General features: G+C 47.7%; 1 protein-coding gene across 14 annotated transcripts in view; it reads left to right on the plus strand.

The window, feature by feature from the left end:
- Positions 1 to 19,492, plus strand: part of PAX2 (paired box 2) — a 155,424-nt gene that overhangs the window by 107,832 nt on the left and 28,100 nt on the right. For all 14 annotated transcript variants that reach the window (XM_083502735.1, XM_083502729.1, XM_083502727.1 and 11 more), the window contains 2 exons: positions 8,610 to 8,785; positions 13,147 to 13,273. In XM_083502735.1, the coding sequence (XP_083358861.1) occupies positions 8,610 to 8,785; positions 13,147 to 13,273 (303 nt within the window). The remainder of the gene's footprint in view (positions 1 to 8,609; positions 8,786 to 13,146; positions 13,274 to 19,492) is intronic.

Genomic DNA, 19,492 nt, shown 5'->3' on the forward strand with positions numbered 1-19,492 from the left:
CTTTCTGCGCAGACTGGGGCTAGCTGCTGTGAATGACAAGCGCTGTGTATTGATCGTTTTCTAAACTCGTCCCAGCCGATAGAAGGTAATTAATGACTCCATTTGCCTCAGTACCAAGGAGAACAATTGAGTTTGAAACGGCAACAACTGGCAGTGATGTGAAAGCCCCCCCAAGGGGGATATCTCGGAAAGACGCTGACTGGCCTTGGCTGCTTTGGGACACAGGAGCACAGCTGGGGGGGAAGAGCTTTGACGGTGGGGGTGGGAAGCAACAGAGAATGGGGGAGAAGGAGAGGGAAAGTTTGGGACAAGCAGGGGCTTATATTAGCCGGTTAATTTCAAAAAATAAGGAGTGTTTTGGAGCAGTGGTATCTGTTTGTCTTGGTTGAAGATCTCCCTCAGGCCACTTCCACTCACAAATCTCTCTCTTTGAAGCGCTGTAGACTGTGCTAGTCCCAGGGGAGAGTGTTTAAATGTAGAACCAAGCTGGTTTCAGACCCTCCAAATGTCCCTATTTTCCAGGGACAGTCCTGGATTTACAGAAGCCATCCCGGTTTCTTTTTGGATCCCAGAATGTCCCGCTTTTCCCTAGGACATCCCTATTTTCACTGAAGAAATGTTGGAGGGTATGAAATAGGACGTTCCTATTTTCATATTATAGGGACGCAGGTGGTGCTGAGGGTTAAACCACAGAGCCTAGGGCTTGCCCATAAGAAGGCCGGCGGTTCGAATCCCTGTGACGGGGTGAGCTCCCGTTGCTCAGTCCCAGCTCCTGCCAACCTAGCAGTTCGAAAGCACATCAAAGTGCAAGTAGATAAATAGGTACCGCTCCAGTGGGAAGGTAAACGGCGTTTCCGTGCACTGCTCTGGTTCACCAGAAGTGGCTTAGTCATGCTGGCCACATGACCCAGAAGCTGTACTCCGGCTCCCTCGGCCAATAAAGGAAGATGAGTGCCACAACCCCAGAGTCATTCACGACTGGACCTAATGGTCAGGGGTCCCTTTACCTTTACTATTTTCATTGGAGAAATGTTGATGGGTCTTCTTCTTCTTCTTCTTTGGCAATCACTCATAGCCGGGTAAGATTGTCTTCCATAAACACAAGTCAATAAGTGACTGTGGAGGCCAATTCTGGATCCACACGTCCTTCCACAGTGGGGAAATAGGTTTCTGGGTGGTTATTGATCATGCTGAGGGTTTGCCAAGCGTGCCTTCCTCTTAGCACATTTCTCCCTTTTGTCCTGCGTTTGAGCTTCTTCAAAGCCCACGACACCTTTGGTAAAGGCTGTTCTCCCATCCGAGCACTTGCAGGCCAGTGTTTCCCAGTTGTCAGTGTTTACACGGCATTTTTAAAAAGATTTGCCTTGAGAGAGTCTTTAAGCCTCTTTTGTTGACCACCAGCTTTACGCTTTCCATTTTTAAGTCCAGAATTGAGTAGTGCCATGCTGATTTGACACTTGCCAGAATTGCTGCTGCTTTACCTTCACGCGTTCCGCGGAGTGCAACATAGTGAGGATCTCAGCCACAGAATATGTCCAGTTACCGTCTGGTAGGCCTGGAACAGAACTGAGGCCAGTTGTAGACCCCAGGACGTTGATATGTCAGGGGTCTTTTCTGCTGTTTCAGACAGCGAGCCAAGCCAGCTGGAAACCTGCCATGAGTTCAGCCCTTAGAGAAGCTCTAAACCCTGGAGGAAGGAAAAAATGTGTAAGGTTTGAAATCTGGCAACTTTAAAACAAGTAGTTGGGGAGATCTCTTATTCTGTGAGATCAGCTGGATCCCCTTCAGCTGGGACACTACAGAATCTCAATTGTCACAGTTGTCGGGCGGGATATAAACTGGATGGATTTCTGCCACAGAAGGCTGCTTATTAGTATTCAGAATCTGACGGTTCGCCATTTTGGGGGCCCTTAGGATTCATAATTTTCAACTTTGCTTTCCCATGCTCCCAGCTCCGACGCACAGATAGGAAGCTTGCCTTCAAACCATGGCTAGCCAAGCATTTGAATCCATGCCTCATAGATCTGCCTCAAGCACTTTATCCATTAACAGAGGGTGGGAGACGCAGAGTGTTGCACCGGCTTCCCTCGGTTAGCATCATTTATTTTCAGTGCAGAATATAAATTTTAGTATTCTGATGCAGAAAATTTATTTGGTGTAGAACCTGAATTTCCTTTCTCGTGGAATATGAACAGCATCCATGCCTACCTTGCTGTCTCATCTCCTCACCCGTGTCAGTTGGATCTTTGGGGCTGCAATCCTGTACTCGTCTACTCAGCAGTAACCCCACTGGATTCCCAGAGACTTGCTTCCAGCCAGATAATTGTGTGTAGGGCTGCCTCTCTCTCCTTCTCTCTTTGTATGGGGGCCTGTCGCATTTGATGTCCTAAGTTTGTGTGCAGAGCGGGAATAACCCCCAGAACAGAACTATCAGTGGGACATGATTGATCAATTGAATTCCATAGCGGCTGAAAAATGTGGGATTAAGTAGTGTATTATACGCACAATGAGTTGAGGCATGATGTTCATTTCAAGTTCATTTTGCCGGCCCTCTGCCACCAGATCAGGCAATCAATAGGGGCAGCAGATATCATATATCACCTCTCGCCGTACGAGGGAGAGCACCATAATCTCTCGCAAATTTAGAGTGACAGATTTGTCAAGATCTGAAGGGCCCTGAATAAATGAAGGGAAAGAGAAGCTTACAGTGGCTTGAGGAAGCTCAGGTTTCAGCTCCTGCAAACAAAGTCACAGTGTACACATGCACATTTCATACACAGGCATGAAGGCACTATGTGGAATTGCAGATACAAAGGTGGCTGCAGCAGATTGCATTAATTAGATTACAGCGCAGTTTGTGCTGCCCAGAATGGAGATGCTTTAGCACTCAGGTTTCAAAGCTTTTAGCAGCAATATAACAACAACAACAACAACAACAACAACAACAACAACAACAACAACAACAACAAAAGGTAGGTAGGTATTTGTGTGTTCATTATTTCTCTATCTCTGGTGCCATTTGAGTTACCCAGAACATTTAGTAGACAGGAAGGAATGACACAACAAAAACAGAACAGGGTCCACAGAAAGAAAACCATTTTATAATTGCTGTTAGCCTTGCCCCAAGTCACCGTTCAATGCCTACTTCGTGTTTTGAATTTCATGTATGGGTTGTTTAGGGGAAAGCATGTAAACGATTTGTCTTCATGTATGGTGACTGCGACTGCACATACTGTCTAACCTGGAGCATGTGTGATTGGCACCCATGTGTGGGTGCTCTCTGTGTGGCTGGCAAATTCACCCCCTTTCATTGCAAAGTCCTTGCAATCAGCTGGGCCTGCAGCTAAACAGGTGGATGACTCTCATCCAAATCTGCTACGTTCAAATCCATAGCCTAGGGGGAGGATCGTGGGTACAGATTGATGGAGCATTTAAAAATGCAGGCACAAATCAGACCCCAAGACCTAGGGTTGATGTGAATGATTCGATGAGTGCTACCTGAAAGACCTGGCTCTTTAGGAGTGTAGGGGGGCCCTAGAATTAGGCTTCTTGGCCATTTTCCACTTTGCACTGGCGTTATTCTGAAGCCTCCAGAGACAGACAAGCGTTCGTTCATTTATGGTGCAATAGCCTTGTTGCCAATTGGATGGAGATTCGCTTGCACACATGTAAATAACCATATTGCACATGTTAGCTAATGCTACCAGCACTAAGGTCTGCTCCTTAATTGGAATATGGATTGACAATATCTCCTGGGTGGAGAGAATCCCTGCAAGCAGAGGATGGCTTGGTTCCCACCCCTTGCTTATTGCTACCTGATGCCCTTGGACAACTGTGCTCAAGTTGCTGGCTTCATCCCAGGGCCGGATTTAGGTTTGATGAGGCCCTAAGCTACTAAAGGTAATGGGGCCCTTTATATGTCCAGCTGTCCTTTGCCAACAACAAATTGTCGCTGTTTTTTTGTGTTGAATATATGCTATATGGTAAGGGACGCGGGTGGCGCTGTGGGTTAAATCACAGAGCCTAGGACTTGCCGATCAGAAGGTTGGCGGTTCGAATCCCCGTGACGGGGTGAGCTCCCGTTGCTCGGTCCCTGCTCCTGCCGACCTAGCAGTTCGAAAACACGTCAAAGTGCAAGTAGATAAATAGGTACCACTGCAGCGGGAAGGTAAACAGCGTTTCCGTGCGCTGCTCTGGTTTCGCCAGAAACAGCTTAGTCCTGCTGGCCACATGACCTGGAAGCTGTTCGCCAGCTCCCTCAGCCAATAAAGCGAGATGAGCACCGCAATCCGAGTCGGCCACGACTGGACCTAATGGTCAGGGTCCCCTTTACCTTTTTATGCTATATGGTAATTTATGGACCTAATAGGTATCCAAAGCCATTTGCAGATGCAGAATGTAGGCACCCTATATATAGAAATGAGCAAACCAGTGATATTTTAGGGAGCAGGCTAGCAGGCGGGGCCCATGACTTACATCACAGGAGCCTACAAAACACTGTTGCTGTTTGTAGGTTTTATTTTATTTGTTTTGTATCTTATATTTTGGAAATGTATATCCAGGTGGTTTTTTTCCTTTACATTTTTTGGGGGCCCCCAAGAGAGTGGGGCCCTAAGCTATAGCTTGTTTAGCTTATACGTAAATCTGGCACTAGGGATGCGGGTGGCGCTGTGGGTTAAACCACAGAGCCTAGGACTTGCCGATCAGAAGGTCGGCGGTTCGAATCCCTGCGACGGGGTGAGCTCCCGTTGCTTGGTCTTTCTCCTGCCAACCTAGCAGTTCGAAAGCACGTCAAAGTGCAAGTAGATAAATAGGTACCACTCCAGCGGGAAGGTAAACGGCGTTTCCGTGCGCTGCTCTGCTTTGCCAGAAGCGGCTTAGTCATGCTGGCCACATGACCCAGAAGCTGTATGCCGGCTCCCTCGGCCAGTAAAGTGAGATGAGCGCCGCAACCCCAGAGTCGGCCACGACTGGACCTAATGGTCAGGGGTCCCTTTACCTTTACCTTTAAATCCTGCACTGCTTCCTCCCTATCCCAATGTGGCCTTTGCTCTTTCACGCCTGCTGTCCTCTGCAGCTTCCCATGTTGATCTTGCCCTTCTCTCTGCTCCCCGGGCCCTCATAACCCTCCTGCCTTTTTATCTCCTCCTGTCTCCCACGATCGCACAGTGGAGGCCGTTCAATAAATGTAAGCTACTCCTGGCTCACAGGGTGGTGGTGAGGTACGCATTTGAATACATTGATTTGTCCGTTTGTATTTAGTCCTCTGGAGAGAGAGGAGGGGGCTTGAAGATTTTGGACCAAAACTGGTGACTTTCCAGTGCGCTGTTTCACGTGGCTTTTTCTGGCCTGCATGTGTGTGGCGAGGAGGGGGAAAAACCCCCAAACACGGCTTTCAGACACTCCGTTCTGGCAAAGCAGTGTGATGTATGGGAAGAGAAGGCAGAATGTCAAACAGACTTTTGAACCTGAAATGTTATATAGATTATTTCTCCCCGTTGTATAGATTAGGTGGAGCGAAATTCATGCTTGTCCAATAACTGTCATTGCCACCCTCCCACTCCTCCTCCTCGACTGCCGCCTAATTCATTTTTAGAGCATCGTCCGCATTCCTCCCCTTGCTTTTCCTTCGGGTTAGGAGCAGCTTGGGCGCTGAGGCACCCCAGACGGGGACCTGGCTGGCTCCCAGTTGCCTCTGACACTGTGGGGGCCGTCTACATTTCTCCTTGTAGCAAGGCTTGAAAGCACGGGTCCAATCGGTTTTCTGCTTGCCTAAGTGCACCAACTCCTAGGGGCAGAGGGGGCTTCAGCCCCCTCGGTGTTTCCTGGCAAGGCCCCTGTGATGTTGGGAGGGAGGAGGAGGAGGCCAAAGGCAGCACGGTTCAATGGTTGGCTCTTTCTGGGCTCAGCGCTTGGCCTCCTCCTGCCACACGTATGACACCACACAGGCACGACATGTGCTGCCCCCACCCCCAATCCTGGACGCAAGATTGCCTCTGCGCTTGCCTCAGTCCTTTCCAAGGGAAAACCCACTCTTTAGTGATAGATCGGAACAACTGGCAGTCCAGGGGAAACCTGAATTGCCCTTTGCTCCGGTTGAGCACTAAAGAGCAGTTTCCCCCGCTGGTGGGGAGCAGCAGGAGAAGATGAAGTGTGGAAAGCCCTGTGTATCTGCATCCCAGAGACTCTTTGTTTTCAGGTTCCTTTCGCTTGTCCACTGCTGCACCTGTCACCAGAAGTCATGCAACAGCCTGGAATCAGCCATTTTCCTTAAGCTAGACAAAAAAAGGTATATTACATTTACCCAGAAATGACTTAGTGATTTAGGCCTGTAGTTGCCTAGTAGTCACCATGTGCCAGTCTAGGTTTTTAAAAGCATTAACATAAGAACAGCCCTGCTGAACCAGGGTCCTAGCCTAACATCCTCACAGGGTCCGATGCCTGTCCCTACCTACAGATACATTTCAGACTTTTTCATATACTGTTTCCTTTCCCACTGAGCTGCATAAAAGGTAAAAAAAAAACCACCTTTCTTTGAAACTTTTCTGAGGTCCTATGTTTCCCTAGCTTCCTGACCGTGTTGCTGAGCCATTCCAATGTATAAACTCTGATCTTAGGCTCAAATCTAGAAAAAAAAAAATTAAGGATGGCAGCGTTAAACATGTGCTTACATGTCTCCCATTTCAATCGCTGGGATTAGAAGGGCTTGTTTTTAACTGGTTTGTGCCCATTATTCCTTCCGCCGACCCTCCTGCTGTGAAGTCTACCTCTGAATACAGGCCTGAGTGGAACCCATGGATTCTGAGCATTTGGGGGGTCAGTGATCTCCAAATCCCACTCTATGGAAATGAGATGAGGAAAGGTAGTTTAGCTCCAGCTTCTTCCCCAACCCCCACACTGAATGAGAATGTCAGGGAGGGTGGGGGAGCAGGAGGCTGCAAGCTTGCACTAATCAATATGTAATATTGTCCATGGTCTTACAAGTGATATTGTATTAGGTTACTGTATATAATGCAGTATTGATTATATCATATTGTATAATCACATATAAACTGACATGTATAACAGTCAGGAGGGAAGTGGCCACTACCGTAGGCCACAGTGGAGAAACAAGCTTTGGAGTGCAGGCTTCTTGAGGTAGGAAGCCAAGAGACAAAACTATAGTCTCTATAGTTTGGCTGCTGAAGAGATGTTGTTGGAGACCCCTCTGGTTGTCACAGGGAGGAAGAGAACAGTGCAAAGTCCACAACACCCTCACAGACCCGCCATATCTGTCCAACAAAGCTGTCGTTAACGACAACTTGAAATCTGAACGGCGATTCATCGCTAGGCTTTTGATGTTGTATCTCTGCAAGCGCAAGCCAACTTGGAATTGGGGGGGGGGGGAGATGCTGTCTGGGGTTCCAGATTATTCCCTGCGCAGGGAGGCACGCACAAACTCGCACCCTTCCGTGCCTGATAACCGGATGAAGAAGTTGGTGAGGATTGCAATAGACAGAGCCTGACATGGGAAATGGATGGGCAATTCCTCAATAACGAATCAAATGTAATTATTTAGTGGTCTGTTTACCTCGTGACAGTGATGTTGGGGCTTGTTTTAAGATCTCATTATGCAATGGGCAATGCAAATCTACCCCCAAAAAATCTAAATATGGCTGCATACACGCAATACGAAGCTGTTTCCTATCAAATTTGTCTAGTGTAGGTCGAAGGTGGTATATGAACAACAACTCGAGACCTTAGCCTGACAGAGTGCACATACAAGTAGGATTAGGAAACGGAGAATTTCTGCCCCGGAGCATAGTAAGGTGGAGGTTTTGTGTTCAGGAGGTAGTGCCCAGCTTGGTGTGGACTGCTCAGAGAATTTGATCTGATGCAAAGTGTGTGTGTGTGTGTGTGTGTGTCTGTTTGTGTCACAGACAGAGAGAGAAAGATGTGTAAACTAACAGGACTACAGACATGTAGATTGAGGTGGGGGAATCGCGCCAGCAGCCTTGAGTGCATGGTTTTTTGTTGCTTTCAGAATGTGGCTCATTAAGTGATTATATGCATTTGGAACTATTGTACAAAAGCTGCCCTTATGCAGAGCACTGGAGAGCATTGCTCTGAAAGGCCACCCCTTTCTGTAAAGAGGTACAAATTGTTTGTATCCTGTATGAGCAGGTGTTCTGTACTCTCACCTCACCTCCCCCCCCCCACTTACTTACTTACTTTCTTTCATTTTTGCTACATGGTATGTGGATTGGGTGATTATATATATTAAAGAGTAGGAATAATCAGACTAAGGAACTAAGCCCTAATTCTCCACAGCCCAGATTGCATCAGGCTGATGCAAACAGCCCCCAACACCAAGTGAAACGCCATCTCTAGCACAGAGTACAAGTTTGTGCAGACTGGGCTTGGTTCCGAAGCCTCGATGTTGTCCTCTAAAAGGGGTGTGCAGCTCGCACAAAAAAAGACACTTGGGAGACGGGCCTGGGATCTGGAGCGAATGTCGCCAGGTTCCCAGACCCTCTTGCCCAGAGAATTGAGAAGGAGACATTGGGTGCTTTTGGCAAGAGAGAGACAACCCTCACTAATGCCCTGTTATCTCTTCCTGTGTCTCGCAGAAGTATCCGAGGGCTCAGTCCCCAACGGCGATTCCCAGAGCAGTGTGGATAGTTTGCGGAAGCACCTTCGCGCCGACACTTTCACGCAGCAGCAGCTGGAAGCTTTAGATCGGGTCTTCGAGCGTCCTTCTTACCCTGATGTCTTTCAGGCATCAGAGCACATCAAATCTGAGCAGGTGTGGACCCAGCTTGGGCGGGGGGGCAGGGGCGGGGGAGAGAAGCATTTGGGATACATGCAGCTGGAGAAGCTGTTTCACTCCTTCTTACCGTATTTTTCGCTCTATAAGACGCACCAGACCGCAAGACGCGCCTAGTTTTTGGAAGAGGAAAACAAGAAAAAAATTATATTCTGAATCTCAGAAGCCAGAACAGCAAGAGGGATCGCTGTGCAGTGAAAGCAGCAATCCCTCTTGCTGTTCTGGTTTCTGGGATAGCTGCCCAGCCTGCATTCGCTCCATAAGATGCACACACATTTCCCCATACAGTGGTGCCCCGCAAGATGAATGCCTCGCAAGACGGAAAACTCGCTAGACAAAAGAGTTTTCCGTTTTGGAGGTGCTTCGCAAAACGAATTTCCTATGGGCTTGCTTCGCAAGATGACAATGTCTTGCGAGTTCCTGCTGTTTTTTTTTCCCTTTCCCCCCCTTTCCTAAGCCGCTAAGCCGCTTATCAGCTGATCCGATCAGCAGATAAGCCGCTAAAAGCCGCTAAAAGCCGCTAATAGCGCTAATAGCGCTAATCCGCTAATCCGTCAATGGGCTTGCTTCGCAAGACGAAAAAACTGCTAGACGAAGAGAATCACAGAACGGATTCTTTTCGTCTTGCGAGGCACCACTGTACTTTTTAGGAGGGAAAAAGTGAGTCTTATAGAGCAAAAAATACGGTACTTGTACTTGCCTTACTCTGCATTTACAGACCTCAAATCGGTTTCCTAATCACCCCTTCCCCACAGGGAACTGTAGCTGCATGAGGGGGGACAGCCTTTCAACAAGGCTCTCATGCCCTCCCCGCACTACAGTTCCCAGAATTCTGTGGGGAAACCATGGCAGTTAAATTGGCGTGAAACTAACATGAGTTTGTGGTGTAAAGGATGTATCTATTTTCACATGCCCACCCTCCCACTTGGCATACTTTTCTTTGTGAGTCCCCACACTCTTTTAAAGTGGGTCATATCTGCATCTGTCTCGAAAGAACGACAGGCAGACAAAAAACTCATTTGAGTCCATGGCATGCACGCATCATTTGCTTCCCCAGTTGTCACCACACCATAGCTGTCAACTTACAGATTTGAAAATAAGGGACCAGCAGCCTCGAAAATAAGGGATCAGCAGCCAAAATAAGGGATTTTAAGAGCACAGCTATGTTCAACTTCTGAGCCCCTCCCAGCCAAAGGCAGAAAGCCCAGCCAGCAGCCAAACGAAGCCTCAAGCGGTGGTTCCCACAGCGCAGCAACCCGGCAAAGGGGATGCAGCAAGGAAAACCACCGTCACCTCTCCGCTGAGAATTGCTGAGCAAAGGCGAGACCCCAGGCAACCTGGCCGATTTGATCGGCACAAGGCATGCAAGCTCCACCCCCCAGTCGTTCTTAGACTCCTTATTGGGTGAGCAACGCAGCCAAGCAACACAGTTGGAGCCTCCCTCCTCCCTGGCTGGCAGGGAGGGAGGGAGAGGAGCTGCTTCCGGGAAATTTAAGGGACATCATCAATAAGGGACAGCAGCGGGACACATAGCTGGGATAAGGGACTTTCCCGCCAAATAAGGGACGGTTGACAGCTATGCACCACACACTTGTGCAAAATCTGCCTGCATGCTCACACACCCAAGCACACAGAAAGCACATCTCCAAATTACTTTTGAAAGGTGCTGGCGTGCCCACTTTGTGCTTTTTAAGGTACATGAAAATGTGATGCAGAAATACTAGCATGCAGGCACATTTTCTAGAGAAGTCTTGTGTCTTCTGTAGCTCCCCCCCCCCATAGATCGGTTCTTTTCTTGCCTCCTTTTGGAAACAGACACACATACTGCTTTCCGATCGTATTGTTTGTACACCTTGAGGCACCTTGGATGGTAATGTTGAAGGCAGCCTATAACTCACATCCACGCTTACATCACTTTGGGAACTGCACGCTTCCTGCAACGCTCTTCAGACAATCTCAGCCACTCAAACACACCATTTAGGCATTTGTGTGAACACACACGCCTTCCCTTTGGTTATTTGATTGTGTAAGGACGCACCCAAAATATCTACACATGCGCTCTTGTTTGTGCTCAACCGTTGTGTCCTAAAGACGGCAGTGGTCTATATTTTTCCATCTAGGATACACAAACGAAGGCTACTTTGGAAGATTCAGTTGACCAGATTCTGTGCACATTACCTATAAGACATCAGTGTAATTTTTGTTCTCATTAAGGTCACAGACAGTTAATTCCCTTCCCCAAGTAGGAACTCCAATAGGAGATGTCACAGCTGAGTGTAAAAACAGTATCTCTTGCACAGAGCTTTAGACAGATATTGTCTAAAAGGCTAGTCCTTTGAGTGGGTTTTTAAAAAAACATATTTAATTGATTTATGTAACACCCTTCAATAAGTATTTCCTGGGAAGTTCTCTCTCTCTCTCTCTCTCTCTCTCTCTCTCACACACACACACACACACACACACACACAATAAATAATGAATAGCTGAAACATTTATTGTAAATCATGATTTATTGTAAAATAATGTAGCATTACTTTATTTTTATCCTCCGAGAAAAGAAAAAATGGGCTCCCAATTTCTGTTTTAATATTGTAGAACAGTTATCAGAGGACCTGTAAATTCTCATTCTGTTCCTGTGCATAGTAATACAGGACTGTTAGGTTGCAAAAACAAGGGGTGTGTTGTTGTTGTTTTAAAAAATAATAATGTCAAACTTTAGACAAGAAGGAAGCCGAGTCACTGACTAAAATGCTCACCTCTGATTTAACAGACCCTTCAGTTTACAGAGAATTCTTCTTTTGAGTTTCCTAACGGCCAAACAGAGCTTCCTTGTGCCATCTTCCAACTGATGGTGGTGGTGGTTGTGCCCTTGTCAGAGACAGGACACAACCTGTGAGGACGCAGATTTGATACAGTTCAGCAGGAACTCCTCCTCTCTCAGTTCAGCCCAGCCAGCAGAAGCTAAGGACTTGTGCAGAATGAATGGAGCGTTTTTTCCCTTTGCTTGATGCCAAGCCCAAGCGCTGCTTTGGAAAGCTCTGTCCCTCCTTCATCTTTACCTGCCTCCCCCAGGCTTGCCTTTTATCCCCCAAGCGGTTTGCCTTTAACACAAAGATCAAAAGTCTTTTTTAAATCACCCCAAGCGGTAAACCAACAATGGGAAGTGAAGGAGAGGTTGGCTTTAGGCTCCTGCTATCCCCGAGTCCCTGAGTTTATTACAATGAATAACCTTTATTTACTTTCATTAGACTATTAAACACCAGCACAGTCATTCTTCCCCCAGAAACTCTGAATGGGGCCCATAAAGCAAATCCAAAGCCTAATTGAGTTCATTTTAATTTCTCTCCGATCACAGCGAATTACTCCAGTGATAAATCAGGGGGCAGCCTCACCCCCAGCAGAAAGCCTAATTTGCAGCTAATTACAAAACTGATTTCTACAGGAAGATCAATACAAGAAGGAATTGGAAATGACTAGGCAATCGCGGCTGGCCAGGGAGGGCGGCAGGAGGAGGGCAGCTCTCTGGGAGCTGGCATGGAAAGCGGGGACAGGGGGAAAACAAAGCAAAAAGAGCAGAAAATCAGTTTTAATTTAACGTAATATTAATCAGAACAACTTTTCCTGCTTTTTTCCCCCCCTCCTGTAGTCTCTCCGGTTCCCGTGTCTGGTTTGGAGGCTGCCACAATAAAAAGGCAATTACCAGCGCCTTTTGGACAGGACACCCTTTTCAAATGCAATGAGGTTTTCCCCCTCCCACCCTTCTGTTAGCCATGTGGCCTGCCCCCACCCCAATTTCATACCCCAATGCACAAGGGTTGGGGGAAGCAAGAAAGGAAGCTCTTTTAAAATAAATAAAAAAATAAAAAATAAGAGAGAGAGAGAGAGAGCGCGCGCCCAAGAACGGCTGTGGGGAACGACCTGATCAGCAAGCAAATCCCACCCTTCCTCACAATGCAAACACCCCAAGAGGACATTTTCTGCCCCTAGCAAAACCTTTTTCCACACTCTGTGGCAAGAACAGTCAAGTTTTCTGAATCTGCCTTTCAAAGAATGAAGGGGGTTCTCCCAGCCAAACCTCCATCTTGTAGCATCTGCTGGGGAAACCCAGTAGAATCTGGCCAATAAGGGAAAAGGAAATTCATAGGCAAGAGGAGGTGGGCTTGGGGGGGGGGTGCTGGCCAGAGCTTGCCCTTCCTCTGCTTTGTGCCCTCCTTCTTTGCTCCCATCTGTGCAGGGACCGCGTTGCACCTCTTCCTAACTGTCACCCCCTCCTCCCATCTGCCCGCTGTTCCCTTCCTTCCAGCCCATCAATAGAGAGCTTTCTTTTCTCTCTTCCCTAGGGTAATGAGTACTCCCTCCCAGCTCTGACCCCTGGTCTTGATGAAGTCAAGTCAAGTCTATCCAGCTCTGCTAACCCAGACCTGGGGAACAACGTGTCAGGACCCCAGACATACCCTGTAGTGACTGGTAAGTTACGAGCGCAGAGGCCGGAGTCAAAAGCTTTTCCTTTCCTATTGTCATTACCCCGCTTCTGCTTATCCCGAAACCGTGGCGTGCTCCCAAAACAGAGAGCCAAGGAAAGGGACCTTGAAAAAAGATGGGAAGAAGGAAGGCAGGACTCTGATTGGGGGGGGCAGCATTGATTTCCCAGCCGAACCAGTTGGCAGGTGTATTTACTTGATTCACCCCTGTCCTGCCTTTTGGCCCCCTAAAAGGTAAAGGTAAAGGGACCCCTGACCATCAGGTCCAGTCGTGGCCGACTCTGGGGTTGCGGCGCTCATCTCGCTTTATTGGCCGAGGGAGCCAGCGTACAGCTTCCGGGTCATGTGTCCAGCATGACTAAGCCGCTTCTGGCGAACCAGAGCAGCTCATGGAAATGCCATTTACCTTCCCGCTGGAGCAGTACCTATTTATCTACTGGCACCTGACGTGCTTTCGAACTGCTAGGTTGGCAGGGGCAGGGACTGAGCAACGGGAGCTCACCCCGTCGCGGGGATTCGAACTGCCGACTTTCTGATCAGCACGTCCTAGGCTCTGTGGTTTAACCCACAGCGCCACCCGTGTCCCCTTTGGCCCCCTAGACTCACAGAATAAATAACTAAACGTTAAAATACCAAATGAAGTCATTTGAACACTTTATAAACTTTTTACAAAAGCACAAAACTCAGCAATAAAATCCAGCCAGCCCACACTGAGCTCAAACTTGCCAAACCATAGCTCGTCCAAAAGGCCTTTTGAAACCATAGTCTTAACAAAGCATCAGAAGGCTGTGTCTTGGGGAACGAGGGCAGGTGTGCCGTAACTGAGAGAGCCCTGTATTTTTGTGGCCACTGTTGTATTTTCTTCCATTGATATCTCCGCATTCCTTCCATCATGGAAGCCAAGACGCTGCACAGGTGGTCCCTAGGCAGTCACCTCTCCCATCCAGGTACGGAGCATACCCTGGGACTACTGGTTATGATAGCCAGGCATTTGGAGGCAGCATCTAATTAGATCTAGGTATATTTGTTAGAAGGGTGGAGGACATATTGAAGCACATGCTTCCAGAAGTGTTCAAGTTCCAAGGTAAGAATTGGCACCTTGCATCTTGCCTAGACAATAGCCAGTCGCCAGATAACAGGCGTTGGGTGCTGTTGATGCCCACTGGCAGTTAATGATCTGGGCTGGTTGCATGTTCTGCATGGTCTTCCAGAGCAGCCCTACACAGGGCACATTGGTGTCGTCGTCCAAATACGATGTTACCAGAACTCGGAATGAAAATGGCCAAATGACTGTAAAAGGCAAATCCTGGCCATGGATGCTACTTAAATATCCTGATGGGAAAGCTGGATTCAAGAGCAAACCCAACTCGCAAAGCTGCAGCTGCTGCTTCAGAGACTGGGACCTCAAGCAGAACTTGGGTCCTCAGGTTACAAGGAGGACTGCTGTCCCTTAGCATCTCCGTCTCAAAATGGATTGTTAACCCAGACAATTGCATGCCAAGGCTTTGTGCCTCCCATCACCCCAACCGACTGCATATAGAATAAGGACAGCACACGCTTGACTTTGTATTGAATAAGGCCACAGCTTTATTGAATACAAATGAAAGAGGTTTAGCATAGGCATAGGGTGACCATTAGGCTCCGGTCCGCCTGCTGGGTCAATCCGACAAGGAAAACCAGGTGGTTGCTTCATTAGGTCTGCCCCCAAGGCCAGCCCTGTGTCCAAGCCTGCCTAAGGTAAAGGTAAAGGGACCCCTGACCATTAGGTCCAGTCGTGGCCGACTCTGGGGTTGCGGCGCTCATCTCGCTTTACTGGCCGAGGGAGCCGGCGTACAGCTTCCGAGTCATGTGGGCAGCATGACTAAGCCGCTTCTGGCGAACCAGAGCAGCGCACGGAAACGCCGTTTACCTTTCCGCCAGAGTATTTATCTACTTGCACTTCGGTGTGTTTTCAAACTGCTAGGTTGGCAGGAGCTGGGACTGAGCAATGGGAGCTCACCCCATTGCAGGGATTCGAACCGCCGACCGGTCGGCAAGTCCTAGGCTCAGTGGTTTAACCCACAGTGCCACCCGCGTCCCCCAAGCCTGCCTACCATTGGCCAGTCATGCAGGCAGGCTTGAATCCAGTCCTGATAGGTGCAGGGGCGCTTTCTGCCCCCTCACCTGTTCAGGCAGGATCCCAGCGACCTGAGCCCCCTTGTGGGGCCACTGCTGACCCATAATGCTGCCTCACCAGGGAAGGTGAGTGGACTCGCTGATCCAGATTGCAATGCAAAGAAGCTACCCCACCACCTGGATTGTATTCTGGTGTCATCAGGAAGTTGACAGCAGCTCATTACAAACCCACCCACAATTTCTCCTTTCATGTTGACTAGCTGTACATAGGAGTGGACTTTTGCATCTTGTGTGGTGAGGAAAGCGCCAAAAGTATACTTTTATGCATGACAGCCAGACCTTTAACCTTGTGGATGCTGCAGTGGCGTAGCGTGGGGGGTGCAGGGGGTTCGGCCGCACCGGGCGCAACATCTGGGGGTTAGGGTTAGGGGGCGCAAATCCACGGGTTAGGGGGCGCAAATTACTTGCCTTGCCCCGGGTGCTGACAATCCACGCTACGCCACTGGGATGCTGAGCTGAATTTGACTCGCATCGTCTCAAACCACTTATCCCTTCTAGCCAAAATCCTGCTCTTTTAGGCAAATACTTGCATGGCTTGGTACCTCCTGCTATAAAAGGGTGTCACTGTGGGAGGCAGGAACGATATTTCACCTATAACAGGCCCCGAACCTCAGGTAACCTCCTAACACCAATATCCCTATTTCTAATGAGTAAATAATGAGCAACACCGCTTGCTTTTTAAACTTGGAAAAAGAGGGCCTGTTTTGGTTTATGAAGATCATTTCCCATGCTGCATTGTAAAGGACAGACTCTCAGAAACTTGCCTTTGTCTGAGAAAGGGCGAATATAGATGACCAGCTTAATTACAACATGATATTTTCTACCATGTGATGGGCTGAACATATGTATTCCTACAAATATTGTTTGATTTCATTTGATGGACTGCCCTGCGTCCAGAAGTTAGTGATGTTAGCAAAGATCACCCCCACATGGGTGTTTGGTCTTCTGCCTTAGTGATCATGACTGGTGATGTTAGGTGGAGAAGGGACAGAATTTCACGACGAGTCGTTTAAGAAATGCCCCCCCCCCCGTTCCTGGTTTTTCCTTCATATTTTTTTAGATTTCACAATACCAGGTGTTTTTATACTTTGAATGATTTAAACACTTGCCGTTTATGGTTTTCTCCACCCCCCCTTTATATTTTAGGTGGGTTTGGGGGGCGGGTATTTTTCCTTACCAAGAACCTATACTCTTGTTTCTCTAAAGACATGTTAGCTGTCACGCCTTGTAACGAGGGTGCTGTGTGTGTTTATCTATGGTTAATCTTGATTATTTTTAATGTGTCAAGTGAACTGGGGGTGTCCCTCACTTAAAAACAAACCAACAAACCACCAGCAGTAGTTCATATTGCCATGAAATTGAATAGTTTGCCTGGCACAGTCATTACTCTCTTTTAGGGGCTGGATTATGTCTGCTTTTTCTCTCAGGCTTTTAAAGATATTTGATTGATTTCTATAATCTCATTGGATCCCTGTTATATGTTTGCTTCCTAAACTTGAACCAAGTCAGACCATTGGTTCATCTTCCTTAGCAATGTCTATCCCAGGCATAGGCAACCTTCAGATGTTTTGGACTACAATTCCCATCATCCCTGACCGCCGATCCTGTTAGCTAGGGATCATGGGAGTTGTAGGCCAAAACATCTGGAGGGCCAAAGGTTGCCTATGCCTGGTCTACCCTGACCAGGATTTTAGGCAGGGGACAATTCCCATCCCTACCTGGAGATACCAGGGATTGAATGCAGTATGTGCCCATGGACTCACAGCTGTCCATGGAGGTGCAGGTCAACTCTGTGTTCTGGGCAACTATCTACCAGCTCCATCTGGTCCACAGGCTGAGACCCTACCTGCCTGCAGACTGTCTTGCCAGAGTGGTGCATGCTGTAGTTATCTCCCGCTTGGACTACTGCAATGCGCTCTACGTGGGGCTACCTTTCAAGGTGACTCGGAAACTGCAATTAATCCAGAATGCGGGACCTGGACTGGCGACTGGGAGTGGCCAGTAGGACCATATAACACTGATCCTGAAAGACCTACATAGGCTCCCAGTATGTTTCCGAGCACAATTGAAAGTGTTGGTGCTGTCCTTTAAAGCCGTAAACGGCCTCGGCCCAGTATCCCTAAAGGAGTGTCTCCACCCTCATCATTCAGCCCAGACACCGAGGTCCAACTCCGAGGGCCTTCTGGCAGTTCCCTCCCTGCGAGAAGTGAGGTTACAGGTACCAGGCAGAGGGCCTTATCGGTAGTGGCGCCCATCCTGTCAAATGCCCTCCCATCAGCTGTCAAGGAAATAAACAACTATCTGACTTTTAGAAGACATCTGAAGGCAGCCCTGTTTAGGGAAGTTTTTAATGTTTGATGTTTTCTCGTGTTTTTAATATTCTGTTGGGAGCTGTCCTGAGTGGCTGGGGAAGCCTAGCCAGATGGGCGGGGTATAAATATTATTATTACTATTATTATTATTATTATTATTATTATTATTATTATTATTATTCATGCAGAGCAGATGCTCTACCACTGATGGTCCTCGCTTCCACAAAACTGCATTACAGTAAGGGACCCAATCCACTGCTTTACATTTTGGAGGTGCCTAGGTAGACAGTGGTGTCACATTGTGGTGGATTCACTCACATATTGTCTCTGACTGTTTACAACTCACCACTTCATCCCGGCATTGTCAAACCCATCTTCCTCCTCTCCCTTCTTTTCTTTTCTTTACCTCCGCTCTCCCTTGCGTTCCTGATATTTTTAGTTTGTAAGTCTGGAAGCAGGGCTTCTACCTTGTTTTAATATTATGTTCAGTGCCTGCTGCCAGCACTGTGCTAAATGTAAGAAGAGTCCTGCTGGATAAAAGGCCTTTTGAGTTCAGCATCCTGTTTTCCCCGTGACCAACCAGGTGCCTCTGGGAAGGAGGATGAGAATTTTTAACCCTTGCAAGCCACCTTGGGAGAGAGTACTTGTCTGAAAAGCAGAATGAAAATACAGTGGTACCTCAGGTTACATACACTTCAGGTTACATACACTTCAGGTTACAGACTCCACTAACCCAGAAATAGTGCTTCAGGTTAAGAACTTTGCTTCAGGATGAGAACAGAAATCGTGCTCTGGTGGCGCAGCGGCCCCATTAGCTAAAGTGGTGCTTCAGGTTAAGAACAGTTTCAGGTTGAGTACAGACCTCCGGAACGAATTAAGTACTTAACCCTAGGTACCACTGTATAACATTGATTATTATGTAACACAGAGTTAGTGTTGTCCACTCATTCATTCATACGTGGATGGATAGATGGACTGTTTGTACACAACAAACGGAAACAATATGTGTGGATAGTATAGATACAGCACCATTTCTTTATGTGTTTTGCTGGCTCTCCAATCCATAGTCTGAGCCTAGGTACATAGAGTTGGTTGGTGCATAGACTCTGTTCACACATTCAGGTGAATGTGTATAGGGCAGGGGTCAAAGAACACAATTTCTCTAACTTGCTCCATCTCTTCATTTGCACATAGCCAAATAATAATAATAGTAGTAGTAATAATAATAATAATTTATTTTTTGTACCCCACCCATCTGGCTGGGTTTCCCCAGCCACTCTGGGCGGCTTCCAACAAAGATTAAAAATACATTAAAATGTCACACATTAAAAACTTCCCTGTGAATGAGTGAATAGACCTAGAGTTGTGCAATATTCTGTTAAAGTGACTTTAAAATGAGGGGAGGCATTCCGATATGGATAGACTTAACTCTTTATCTCGTAACCTGCTTGTAACTATCCCAGGTTTTCCTCAGCTGCTATGTTTAGAACTCTTACGAGAATCTCCACAGTAACTAAATTGGCTGTAATAGGTATAAAGGTAAAGGACTCCTGGATGGTTAAGTCCAGTCAAAGGCGACTATGGCGTTGCAGCGCTTCTCTCGCTTTCCGGCGGAAGGAGCCGGCGTTTGTCCACAGACAGCTTTCCGGGTCATGTGGCCAGCATGATTAAACTGCTTCTGGCACAACGGGACACCATGATGGAAACCAGAGTGCACA

Source organism: Podarcis liolepis (genome assembly GCF_965112155.1).
Source record: "Podarcis liolepis genome assembly, chromosome: 5".
NCBI classification, from domain to species: domain Eukaryota; kingdom Metazoa; phylum Chordata; class Lepidosauria; order Squamata; family Lacertidae; genus Podarcis; species Podarcis liolepis.